Below are 13,872 nucleotides of genomic sequence, written 5' to 3' on the forward strand. Positions count from 1 at the left end.
ATGGCCGCTGCCACCTCAACTTTACATTTCTCCGTCCTCTGTCATATCTATATGGTCTGATGTCATTGAGTCTAGCCAACAAGATAGGTCATGACCACAAAACCCCATTCTTAGCATGAGGGAAGGCTGCAAGTAATAACTGAATTTTCTGAACAGGGCAGTGGAGTGTGGGTAAGGTTTTATACCACGTTCCTAAATATAGCTCACTAAAGTAGAAATCAACCATGAGAACAAAGTCTAAGAACAATTTTTCTTAGCTGTTTATGTTTCATGCCATATTAATTGAAATATTTGCAATTTGTCTCACAAATAAGCATCACCAAGGTGGCTAACAAGAACACTTTGTAAAAATAACACATTTTAAAAACAGGGTGAAGATACTGGTTAGTAAGACCAAAACAACAGAAACAAGCAGTCCTAGTGAAACACTCAAAAGTCCTCTGGAAAAAGGCCATCTTGACCTAGCATTTAAAAGCCAGTAAGGAAAAAAACAAGACAGTCTTCTCTAGAGACTTACATGGCTTTGGTGCCATCATAGAAAAGGCTGTGTCCTGCTGTACTAGTCGCTATACTTCAGCCAGCAGAGGATGTAAGAAGCAGGTCCTCCAATTCATAATTTTAACATTCTAGTTTGAAGACATTTAACAATGGTTTAAAAATGCTTTTCTATGGTTAGTAATGCTTCAAGTGAATAAAAACAGAATTATTGCTCAGGGGAAATACTATTAGGGGTTGACAAGAAAGAATAGAGCTAACGTTCCTCTAGACGTCTGACAGGTGATGCAATGCTAAAGCTACATTATGTTAACTGGTAACTTAGAATTTAAAAAAGGTCCAAGTATCTGTTTCAGTAGACTAATCCTAATTGAAATAAGATGCATCTTTGTAACTAGGAACAGCAGTGCTTTGAACATTTAAAGTGTATTACAAAACAGCAGCATATACAGATTCAATTATCTCCTTATTTTTTTATTTGGGAGTATTAAAAATGCAGATCATTTTGGTGAGTTCATTTCCTAGAGTCAGTTTCCCCCACTCTAGTTCAGTATGCAAAGAGCCGTAAGGCAAACAGTGAACATCCAGAGCACAAAGAGACTTAGTGCAAACATTGAATATGCAGCTCAGTATATGGATAGGAACGCCAAGTCTATTTCATCCAGTTTTTAATACCAGATAATGATCAAAAACTCGTATCCCTGATACTTTAGCTTTCCTTGAACAGGAACTGTGCACAAATAGGGTGTGAAATATATAGCTACTTCAGTCTCTTGCAGCACATCTGTTGCTAGCCACAGTCACACTACATATTATGTCTGACACTGTGTTTTTCTATTAGTCACATTGCAATGCAGCTGGAAATGTGACTCCCCAACTGCCATCTTGAGGTATGTATGCAATGCAGTGCATGTGTGTATCTGGGTCATAGCTCTTGAAACTAGCTCTTCTTTATATTTGTGACAGGATTAAACAACTTTGGTTAAGATATTGTGAAGCGAAGGAGGGACTGTACTTAGGAGAAATATTTTACTAATATACAGTTATAGACAATGGAAAGCAGAACAAATTAATTATCTCCAGTAGCCATTTGAGGAGATGCAGGGATGAATCTTGCCAGCTATGCCTTTTTCAAAATTAGTTAAATATTAGACTTGTTTTAAAAGGGACATTCATTTTCTTCTTTTTAAAAACAGACAGGCAGACCGAACATGTGATTTATATTTATATAGACATCTGTCAAGCCCTTGCCAAAAAGTTAAAATTATTGAAACATACTATATAATGTATCATGAAAAGACATATGAAATATTTAATGTGAATAAATTAACAATTATTAATTTGTTCTCTTCAAATGTTACTGTTCCCTGCATGTATTAGACTTTAAAAATTTTGGGATGATGGGACAATGTTATATTCACACAATTGTTAATGTTCATTCATGCATAACACAAAGGTATGTGCTGCTTATAAAGGAGTAGTAAATGATTCCAAGAATACCACAATGGACAAAATACCCCTTACTGAGTATTTTTGAAATTGTAAAACTTTGTGTTATGGTGCTCTTCTGCTTTACTTTAGTTTCCCTAGCAGCAAAAATCTACTCAGAAGTGAGTCCCACCGAGTGTAAGGGGAATTATAGCCAGGTATATTGCTATAACATTGTACCCTTAAAATATCTGAAAAAGGAGTAAGATGCTCTTGTAAATAATTCATTAGTACCATGTTTTTATTCTCCTCCACTTTTTAAAAATATAACTTTCAAGAAGTATCAAAAAATAAAAGAGATTTCAATGGTTTAAGTATATAATCTGCAGTGACTGAGTTTTCTAAATGTATATTGCTAGACATAAAATAATTTCAGACTTCATGTTCCTCTTCATCCACTCTCCATTTTTTTCTGATTATTTCTGCCCACAAATGTTTGAAAGCAAAAAGGAGTTTGTGGTCTACTCTAAACCATCACTAAGAGGTGAAACCTTGACTACTGCAGTCCTACAGAGACCACCTCTGTTTTTATTATAATAAAAACTGCCAATTTGTTTTGTTCGTACTTGATGTGACTCCCAACTGTTTAAAACTGTTTAAAACACAGTCTTAAAAAATAAAAGGAAAACAGATTCATGGTCTTAAGCAACTACATTTTTAAAATTATTATTATGAAGTCTCCCAGTTCACTGATGAGAAGGGAGAAAGACGATACAGTTAAAAGCAATCAGGAAAGTAAAGTGCTGCCAGGATATGGAATGCTACACACAAACAGAAAAATTGTTCACTCACTTGTAGGGCTTACTACCCCTGGCACCGTGTTAACCTCAGGCTTTTCTTTTCAACCCCTTATTATTGTAGAATTGTCACTACTACACCACACAGCCAAGATTTTTGTGGGTTAATGTCAATCAGCAACTGAACATTTTACGCAGTTAGCATTACTTAAAAAATTAGCATGTGTGTTCTTAAAATTTAAAATGTAGTTTGCCTTACTTGTCAGTCATCCAAAAACTTGAAAGACAGCTCTTCACACCTTGGCAGCCCAAGAAAAGTTCCACTGTAGTGTTATTTTCCCAACTTGGAACCGTTCATGAGAGTACCAGATGTTGCTTAAAATTAGCTTTACAGAATAAACAGATCATAGTATTTTCCATTTTTATTTCATTTCAAATTATAACACAAAACTGTTTCAAAATGAGAAAAAGTTCCATTTTGTTTTTACATATTAAAAAATATCCACCCTTTTATACAGACCATGTATCTTTACAGGATAATGTAACAATTTTGTTCACTGAAGGATTGCAGGCAACAAAACAACATTTAAGAAACAAAAGTTGCAATAGAAAATATTTCATCTTCTGGTATGCTCACATTCTCCTCTTCTGTGTACTTATATACAACACTGTTTGAAAGGAAGAGGAAAGAAAATTAAAACACTTTAAAAAAAACACAGCACACATATGTTAGATCAAAGATTGATATAGCAACTTCGTTTCACTAACTCTTTACTATTACTACCAGAAGTACCAGTTAGAGTTGGAAAAGCTATTTAAATTTTACACTTGAGTACTATGTGAGAAAACTAAAATTAGATACAAAGATGATCTGTTAGCACATCTTCTTATATAGAACTGCTATTGGTGTTATGTGCCTTCAAGTCATTTTTTATTTATGGTGAGCCAAAGGTGAATCTAACACAAGGGTTTTCTTGTCAGAATTTGTTTGCCATCCTCTCAGGCACAGAGTGTGACTTGCCCATGGTAGGTTACCATGGCTGAGCAGGGATTCAAATCCCGGTCTTCTTGTCCTAGTCCAACACTCAAACCACTATGCAACACTTACTCTAGAACTGCTATAGAGCCTCCATATTATAGCATGATATAGTTGACCCTCCGTTTTTGTGGGGGATCTGTTCTGGACACAACCCCCCTGCGAAAACAGAGGCTTGCACATATCCAAGCCCCACGGAGGTCGCCCCTCCATGAGTATTCAAGGTCGCATATCCCAGATCCGCGAGTTGGGGTGGGTGGGTGACTGTGCTAGCTTTTCAGGATTTGCACTGCACCCAATGTCAATTTTCTTCATGGTTCTAAGATATTTTTGTCTGAAAGTTCAGGAAAATGGAAAATCTCAGCAGTAGGGAACAGTCCATCTTCTGAACAAAAAGCAAGATCAAGAAAAAACTATGCAATTTTAAGACCTACTGGTTAAAATGTAAGAGATTTAAACAGGCACTTAACTCTTCCATTTAAACCAACAGAAAGAGCACATAAATTTGGCCAACAACATTTTGCTTTCCTTTCTTACTAAATGTGTGATATTTTACTTCTAATATGAATACCAAAGAGAAAATCCTTTCTGCTGGAATTCTCCAGCAGTTGTATGTATTCTGGATTTTATTTACTTATATTTTCCTAGAAGGTATTTTATTTTTTATTTACAGTATTTATATGTAAATGTATAAACATTGTCATTGTCCCATCTTTCATTTATCTTCTCTTACAGTTTCCCTACTCCCCATTAAATGAAGAGACTTGAGTGTGTATAATATTAAATTGGGCTTTCACAGACATCTGACATTTGTGGATGCCTGCTTACATCTATTCCACCATGAGATGTGCAGTTAACTAACTGTATTCTTCACACACATGCTGTTCTTCAAAACATTTGAAATAAATATACCCAAATCCACTATCTCTTAGTAAAGCATAAGTACCATTGTTTCCTCTGATGAAAGCATCCCCATATTTATTCTTCAGTTGTCCATTTACATATTCTTCTGTCTGTTCCAGGGCTATATTCATGTATCCATCCAAACAAGCCAGCACTCCTAGAACAATTAAATACAGGACAAGTCAGATTTGAGAACTACAGCTGCTTTGAGTCTCATTCCGGAAAAAAGCAGGATAAAAATCAAATATTTTTTTCTTACATAAATATTGCATTAAAAACTGAATATCAATACAGCATCATCACAAAAATGGCTAATAAGACAGCACACTTTCATCTACCCAATAAAGCAATTAAGTTATTATCTGTCATTTGGCATGTGAAATACAAAGTCTCTATAGAGAACTTTTGTCACATAGTTAATCTTTGCAAGCTAGAAATGATATTCTTTCATATATGGATTATGTTATGACTACTTTATCTTACCATTCTACAATAAACAGTTATAGATTTGAATGGACACAGCTGCAGTAGAAGGCAAGCCTGTACACAAAGCCAAGTTTTCTATTTCATTAATAAGTGGAGTAGAACCCAAAGTGGCTCACAGATAAAACTGGTTAAAAACTTACCAACACAATTTTAAAAACAATAACAATCATTTGATTTAAACACTATAAAATTATGTTTTAAAAATACTAAAGTTAAAAACATAAACAAACACAGCACACACGCTAATAGGAATCCTCCAAGAGAGTGATTACATATTAAAAGCCTGCTTAAATAAAAACATTTTTTACTTCAGGTGAAAGGAAAGCAGGGAGGGGACCTGCCTAGCCTCTTGTGGAAGAGCATTAGAGTATGGGAGCTGCTATTAAGAAGGCTCTCCAGCCTATGATGGGGGCAGGACCAAGAGAAAGCCTTTCCCTGATTATAAAACTCTGGCAAGTTCTGGCATGGAGATACAGTCTTTCAAATAGTCTGGATCCAAGTTACATGGGGCTTTATAAGTCATGGCCAGCACTTTGAATTGTGCCTGGAAACAAATCAGTAGTAGCCAGCAAAGATGTTTTAACATGGGAGTTGCATGTTTTTGCTGTTGAACCATTTTAAGACTGATGTAAACAGCACATATCGTTATATACTCGACTATAAGTTGACATCATGTATACGTCAAGGGCAGGTTTGGGGGGCAAAATTAAGGATTTTGATATGACCTGTGGATAAGCTGAAGGTAAAACCTCAGGGCAAGTAACAAAGCATATAAAAGATGAAGCAAAGGAAAACAATGCTTCAAACTTCCAGCAGGCATAACTGTTTGAGGTCACACTAATGTCTGGACTGATGAGAGAGTAAAGGGCTTCCAGAACAGATTACAATCTTCCCTTTCAACAAGGAATGGTTCCTTTATTTATGAGTTAAACTACAGTACTTACATTGACCTATAGATAATTCTGTTTTTGGGTCAACTTTTGACTAAAATTTCTAGACTTATACATGATCATATACAGTAATATTAGAATTTAAGTTAATCAGTGGTGTCATTTCAGAGGCCATGTATACCAAAATGAACCTGCCCAGGCACATATGCCCCAAACAGACTGGCAGTAAGTGCTGGCTTGGGAGTGGAGTGAGAGCATGGCATTTAGATGATGCCCGCCCCAATGACAATGCCTAGCCGACATCATACCGCCTGCCCATCCAGATACCAGGCAGCGTTGTGGCGCTCTGGCAGCACGGCCTTTATACAGCACAGGAGCGCTACAAAGCTGCAGCGGTAGCTGAAGGGGCACTCTTTTGCCGGCTCAAAAAGGAGCAGCATTTTGCTGCCTCTTTTTGAGCTGGCAAATAGATTAGGGCTGGGCATGCCGTTGCCACAGTCCCAATCCAGTGCTCAAAGGGACGGTGTCACACCACCCCTTTAGGGCCATCTGTTTTAGCTCTAAAATAAGCTACAGATTCCTTAGAGCCATCCTTATCAAATTCCCTTCTTTGAGACTTACATTTGATTCCCTTTTCATTTGGCAATCCTTAAAGACTTCTAAAAAACTGAATTCAGCTTTAGTTAAAAGGGTAGGCTGGATTGTAAAACTGTTTTAAAATTTGTTGTTGGCCTACAGAACTGAATTGATTTATGTTCTTTTAATATTTTATACATTGATGTTATTTTAAAATATTTTTACCATAAGTGTTCGTTGTTAACTGCCCTTGAATCGACCCCAACTGATGGTGAACCAGTAGATGAGACATCTCCAATATTCCCTCTCCTCCACTGCTCTGCTTAGTTCCTGCAAATTCATGTCCATGACCTCCCAGATTTAGACTATCCATCTGGCGTGCAGTCTTCTTCTCTTTCTACTACACTCTACCTTTCCTAGCATTATTGTCTTTTCTAATGATCCATGCCTTCTCATTATGTGGCCAAAGTACGACAGCCTCAATTTGATCATCTTGGCTTTCAAGGAGATTTCAGGCTTGACCCATTTGTTTGTCTTTTTGGCTGACCACGGTATCCTGAGAACTCTTCTCCAGCACCACATCTCAAAATGAGTTGATTTTCCCCCTTTCTGCTTTCTTTACTGTCCAGCTCTCACATCTGTACATGGTGATGGGGAATACAATGGCTTGGACAAGTCTAACCTTAGTGCTTAGACGTACATCTTTTCTCTTTAGGATCTTTTTTAGTTCCTTCATAGCTGCCCTTCCCATTCCTAGTCTTCTTATTTCTTGACCGCAGTCACCATTCTGATCAATGTTTGATCCTAGGTTTGGGAACTCCTTAACTATGCCGATTTCCTTCTTGTATGCCTGTTACCTGGGCTCATGGGTACCTAAACAAGGATAGGAGTACTAAGTAGGAACCTTTAATCACCCTAGCCGAGTTTCTCAGACTGAGGGTCATTTGTCCTTTTTGACAAATAAAACCAAATTCTGAGATGAATAGATTTTCCTAACTAATTCTGTCTTTCTGTTTGACTTTATGTTCAGTAACACACAGTCATTGCATCTCTATTGATAAACAGATATACAAATAGGGTGATTAAAGGTTCCTACTTAGTACTCCTATCTTTATTTAAGTACCCATGAGCCCAAGCAGTTGACTCTAATAGAAAAATTTCTACAAAGAATCCCTGATTTACCATCAGAATGTATGGTTCCTTGCACTCCAACTAAAATATCACTTAAATATGTCAAGACCATTCAAAGAGGAGATAGCAAGAACTTACCTCGATAATCAACTCCAGAATTTAGCTTGACAACAACTGGTCTTCCTATGATTTGTTTCAAGAAATCACTTGGAGTTTGTTTCCGTAGGCTCATTTTGCCAGATCTCAACCTACAGATAAGAACCAGGAAAATGCTTTAACTTGAAAAACTCAAAACAGAGAACAAACAAATGTTCGACAGTGACGTTGTGGTGAAATGAAACAAAATGAAATGTATTATTACGGTCGATGACCAGCATGACATTGTGGTGGCACACAGAAGAGTTTGATAGGGTAATAAATATTAAGAAAATATATATTTTCAATATATATATATATATATAAGTTACTTTAAAGTTTAAGAGATACTACAGTCAGCATAAAATTATCTTCAGCTACACAGTTTGATATTCTAATTAGGAAGGTTTGTACATGCTTATATAAGATCAGCCACCCATGTGGACAATTTTGGTGCTTTTTTCCACGTTCGCTGAGGTTAGGGGCACAGGACCCCCGTGAATGCGGAAACACTGCAAATAACAAAAATACAATGTTTTTACCTGAGAGAACACCTCCCTAGGTCCTCCAGTGCAACTCTGGTCAACATCTGCCAGACATTGACCACAGAATTGCACTGGAAGAGCTATAACTGCCTAGTGGAGTGTTCTCTCTAGGGGTCTCTAGGTCTTTCAGTGCGACTTTGGTTAAAGTTGACCACAGAGTTGCGCTGGAGGACCCAGATATTCCTAGAGAGAACATAGTAATAAAACCCGTGAATAACCAAAGCCGCAAAAGTCAATGCCTCAGATGTGGAGGGCTGAGTGTATTTTAGAACTGTACATAAGGAAGACTCGTCCTGCTTTAATTGCCATGATGACCCAGTGCTATGGAATTCTGGGAATTGTAGTTTGTTGTGGCACCAGAGCTCTCTCTCTCAGAGAAGGCTGAATGTCTCACAGAACCACGAACCCCAGAATTCCATAGCATTCAGCCAGGGCAGTTAAAGCGGTCTCAAACTGGATTATTTCTGCAGTGTGTCTTGGACTTTGGTTGTAGCAACAGTGCAAGAAATAGCCCGGTTTGGCACCGCTTTAAAGGTGTCTTGGCACAAGGCTGTGGAATTCTGGGAGCCTTGAGCCAAGACACCTTTAAAGCGGTGCCAAACCGGGTTATTTACCCAGTCTGGACGCAGCCTATCCGTGTTTAATGTTTTATCTGCTAAGGGACGCCATTCCTGAGGCGAGAAACAGCTCATGGAGAGGGTTTTTTTATGGATTTGTTTAAGCCAATAATGACGGCTTTGTGCGCATGCGCGCGCGGAAGGAGGCGAGGTCAGGGGAAAAGAAGAGCGGCTCTTCCAGCGACCCACCCCGCCCTCCGCGAACAAGAAAAAGGCAGCGCGCGCCACCGCCCTTTAGAACGTTCAGTCCGCTAAAACAAAGTCGGGGGCGCGCGCGCACCCCTTCTCCCTGAACACCAACTGCAGCCCTCAACTACGACTCGCCTTCAAGTCACTCACCCTAGCTAGCCTAGTAGTTCACTGTCTCGAGCCGCTTCCCCGGGCGAAGAAATGATGGGCTGTTCTCTTCGCCAATCAGCGCCTTTTTTTCCGGCTTCACGTGCCCCTCCCCCTCAGCTACGGTGGCCAGCCCGAGCCAAAATAACACTATGGTGGTTTTTCTTTTTGCTTCTTTTTTTTTTTTTTTTTGAGGCGGCTGCTGTGTGAAGATGACCTCACTGCACTCTTATATAGTGCTGCTGTTCCATTTTAACCCCCTCCTGTTGCATTCTGGGACTTGCAGTTTTAAGGGGGTCGTTTAGAATGCTCAGCCAGAGAGCTCTTAAGCCTCGCTGAACTACAAACCCCAAAATGCAACAGGAGGCAGCCAGAGCAATTAAAGTGGAATAGCATCGCTATAAGAGTTTGGTGTGGTAATCTCCTGCGCTTGAAAGGGAGAGTCCTCGCCTTAGACTCACTGCTGTCCAAGTGGAAGTTAATAAACTAAACTGGATAACATTCTGAAGAAACAATGAAAGAAAAAAATAAGCCTGTAATAATGATTAAGGCTGCATCCACACTGCAGAAATAATCCAGTTTGAGACCGCTTCAACTGCCCTGGCTCAATGCTACAGAATCCTGGGAACTGTAGTTTTGTGAGACATTTAGCCTTCTCTGTCAGAGAGCTCTGGTGCCACAACAAACTACAATTCCCAAAATGCCATAGCATTGGGTCATGGCAGTTAAAGCGGCGTCAAGCTGGATTGTTTCTGCTGTGGTTTTTGGAACCAAAGGCTGCATCCACACTGCAGGAATAATCCAGTTTGACACCACTTTAATTGCCATGGCTCAATTGCTATCAAATTGTGGGAATTGTAGTTTGTTGTGGCATTAGAGCTCTCTGGCAGAGAAGGCTAAATGTCTCACAAAACTACAATACCCAAAATCCCATAGCCTTGAGCCAGGAATGTTAAAGTGGTCTCAAACTGGATTAGCTCCATCCTATGGAATCCTGGGATTTGTAGTTTTACAAAGTAGCCTTTGTGTCAGACTGCTGGTGCCTCACAAAATTAGAAATTCCAGGATTCTGTAGATTGGGGCCATGGCATTAAAGTGGTGTCAAACAGCATTATTTCTACAGTGCAGATGCACCATTGATTGTCTTCCAACACAGAATGTTGTCAACGTTTGATGACTGACCTTAACAAAATCAGTGAAATAATAGTTGACCTGAGCTACTTTAATAAAACATCTTTTGTTTGAGTTGCCAAGAGGTGTGTTGCGCTGGGAGATGCGCTGGCATTTTCTTCAGCTGCTATTGAGAAACTTAATATATATTTTTTTAACTTTCACACTTAGTGGTCTATAACTGTTTGTCCAGAATAATATCCTTTAACAGCTTGTCCCTAAACATGTCAGAAATACCATACTGATTTCAATAGAATTTCTTTTATAAATAAATGCATTCCTGTAGCACATTCCTATGTATATTTATTCACAAGCAGAACCATGAGGTGCTCTGAAAGGACAATATTTACTTAACTTACTGTTTTCATATTTCAAGGGACAAAGTGCTTGAGGAATTTGTTTCCCCCCCCTCAATAGTCAAAATAGTATGTGGCCTTGAGTACTCTTCACCTTGATTTCAGCCAGCCTTTTCCACTATTATGTGTGATTATTATTATTATTATTATTATTACTTTCTTATATCCCTCTTTTCTCCCAACATAGAGACTCAAAGTGGCTAACAGCAAATTTAAAAACAACACAGTTTAAAAACAGCACAACATTAACATGTATAAATATAATACTTTAAATGTTAAAACACTTATGTGTTAAAATGTGACATGTTAAAAATGCAAACCTTAAAATATAAAACACACAACATTTAAACCCCAGCCCTTATCTGCTTCTTTAGGAACTGCATACTCAAGAAGCATTATACCTGAATGAATAACTTGTGAACTGATGAGACAGCTAACAGTTAAAATAAATCATCCTGGTGTTGATCTGGGCCTAAGGGTAGATCTAAATGTAAAAGCACAGGAAATCAAATAGTTGTGCACAATTCTACAGAAAGAAGTGTCAGAAACAACAGGTAAATGCTATGAGATTGGAAGAGCTGTTCAGCGAAAAATCTTGCTGTGCATCATAATAATTTCAACGTTATGGCAAATAATACATTAGAAATATTTTTATTTTAGTTTTTCTTCCCCTTTTAGGTTCGAGACACTGTTTGGAAAATACTGTCTGTTTCTATCTTCAGATCTGGAAATCGCAGAGAAGGGCTTTGATAAAAAAATTCTCTTACGCACACAGAGAGAGAAACACAGAGAGAAGGAGAATGACTTGAAAATACAGAGAAACTCTTATACTTGAATGGTATAACTCCAATATCTAGGGCTGCATCCACACTTCAGAAATAATCCAGTTTGACACCATTTTAATTGACATGGTTCAATGCTATGGAATTTTAGTTTGTTGTGGCCCCAAAGCTCTTTGACAGATGTCAGACAAATGTCTCACAGAACTATAATTCCCACAGTTCCTCAGCATTGAACCATTGCAGTTAAGGTGGTGTCAAACTGGATTATTTCTGCAGTTGGATGCAGCCTAGGGCACGGTAGCTCTGTTCCCTCATGGACCTTGTCTCTTAGCAGTAGTAGTGTGCCCATTTCTATTTGAGGAGCAAAATGAAGGAGAGCACTGTCATTTATTTAATGAAAAATGGATGTGGCATGGTGGTTTGAGTGTTGGACTACGACCCTGGAGACCAGGGTTCGAATCCCGGCTCAGCCATGGAAACCCATTGGGGTGACCTTGGGCAGGTCATATGCTCTGAGCCTCAGATGAAGGCAATGGCAAATCCCCACAGAAAAAATCTTGCCAAGAAAACCCTATGATAGATTCGCCTTAGGGTCACCATAAGTTGGAAACAACTTGAAGGCACAAAACAACACCAACAAACAGTTTAAGTCAGTGCTGTTAGCACAATGCAGGAGACAGTAGCATGGTGGAGAATGGCTAAAGTCATGATTCAACCAATGGGAGAGTATTTGTTTCCGCTGCCTGGGAAAGTTGCATCTTTAAAAAGTTTTTTTTTAGAACAAAATAGTTCACACACAATGAAAAACACTGCAACACTAACTATAAGTCACTCTGATAGCCATTAGGGCTGAAGGGCAGAGTATAAATGCCATAAATAAAAAAATAATATAGCTTTTAATTTTTAAAATGTAGTTACGTTAGTCTGTAGAATCAGTATGTAGAGAGATCTTGTAGCTCCTTTGAGACTAACTGAAAGAAAGAAATTGGCAGCATGAGCTTTCCTAGACTAAAGTCTACTTCCTCAGATGCATTATACTTAGGGTTGCCATATCCCGCTGGGGGGCGGGACAATCCCGGTTTGGGCGGTGCCGTCCCGGTCTGGTTTGGCGCCCAAACCGGGACGGCCCCGCCCACCGCGGCCACCTCAGCCCCCGCGGCGGCTCCAAGGCCTTGCTGAGGCCTGGGAAGGCTCTCCGCGGTTGGAGCTCCAGCCGCGGAGACACTCCCTCCCGGGCCCCAGCAAGGCCTTGGAGGCGGCTCCGCGGTCGGAGCTCCGGCCGCGGGGTCCTCAAGGCCTCCGCGAGGCCAAGGAGGAGGAGGAGGCAGCTTCCCACCGGCGGCGATCGCCGCGATGAGGGGCGGCCCCCACCTCCTTCCTGGCCTGGGAGCCGGCCGAGGCTTCCTCCCAAACCGGGAGGAGGAGGAGGCTGCTTCCCACCGCGGCGATCGCCACGATGAGGAGCAGCCTCCGCCTCTTTCCCGGCCTGGGAGCAGGCCTAGGCTTCCTCCCAGGCCGGGAGAAGGAGAAGGAAGCCTGGCACCGCGGCGATCGCTGCGATGCCAAGCTTCCCCCCGCCCTTCCCGGCCTGCGAGCCGGCCTAGGCTCCCTCCCAGGCCGGGAGGAAGAGGAGGAGGAGAAGGTTTAAAAATCTAGGACTGTTTTTTTTAAAATTTCCCAGCCAGGAAATTAAAAAAAAAATGTCCTACATTTTCAAACCTTGTCCTACATTTGTCCCGGTTTGGAGGTCCTCCATTATGGCAACCCTAATTATACAGCTTAGGCCCAGGCTATCTGACAGATCGTATCTCCCAGTATGAGCCCGCCTGGCCCCTGAAATTGACATAAGAGACTCTTCTCTCAGTTCAATCATCTTCAGAGGCATGGCTGGTGGGAACACAAGAGAAGGCCTTCTCAGTGGCTGCCCCTCTTCATTGAAAGTTTAGTTAGAAGACCCTCTCCTTACTGTCCTCCCAGCTGCAAGCAAATGCTTTTTTTTAATTCAGAAAACTTTCAACAAAGGGCTGTAAGTGCTGCAAAAGGGTCCTAAACCAAATCAATCCTGAACTCTTTCTGGAAGCCAAGGGGTGAAACAGACAGGCAAAATAAAGTGGCTTCCAGCTGCTTTGAAGGCAAGGCATTTGTATGATGCATGCGTCCAAAGCAGCTAGAAACAATAAAGAAGCTGT

The 13,872-nt window shown here is 40.1% G+C and overlaps 1 protein-coding gene across 3 annotated transcripts; it reads right to left on the bottom strand.

Moving 5' to 3' along the window:
* Positions 1-3,127: 3,127 nt before the first annotated feature.
* LSM6 (LSM6 homolog, U6 small nuclear RNA and mRNA degradation associated) lies at positions 3,128-9,525 on the bottom strand. 3 transcript variants are annotated; one of them, XM_089525726.1, is made up of 4 exons: positions 9,379-9,525; positions 7,881-7,990; positions 4,703-4,816; positions 3,128-3,388 (listed from the first exon to the last, which is right to left on the bottom strand). In XM_089525726.1, exons 2-4 carry the CDS (start codon positions 7,972-7,974, stop codon positions 3,354-3,356), a joined length of 243 nt encoding a protein of 80 aa, XP_089381852.1. In that variant the 5' UTR covers positions 7,975-7,990; positions 9,379-9,525; the 3' UTR covers positions 3,128-3,353. The 3 variants fall into 3 exon arrangements, with proteins under 3 accessions (XP_089381852.1, XP_089381853.1, XP_089381851.1); XM_089525727.1 differs by lacking the exon at positions 9,379-9,525 and adding an exon at positions 9,229-9,250; XM_089525725.1 differs by lacking the exon at positions 9,379-9,525 and adding an exon at positions 9,037-9,137.
* Positions 9,526-13,872: the final 4,347 nt, after the last annotated feature.

This window comes from Sceloporus occidentalis, unplaced genomic scaffold (assembly GCF_023333645.1).
Source record: "Sceloporus occidentalis isolate IW3139 unplaced genomic scaffold, rSceOcc1.0.p SCAF_5, whole genome shotgun sequence".
NCBI lineage: Eukaryota > Metazoa > Chordata > Lepidosauria > Squamata > Phrynosomatidae > Sceloporus > Sceloporus occidentalis.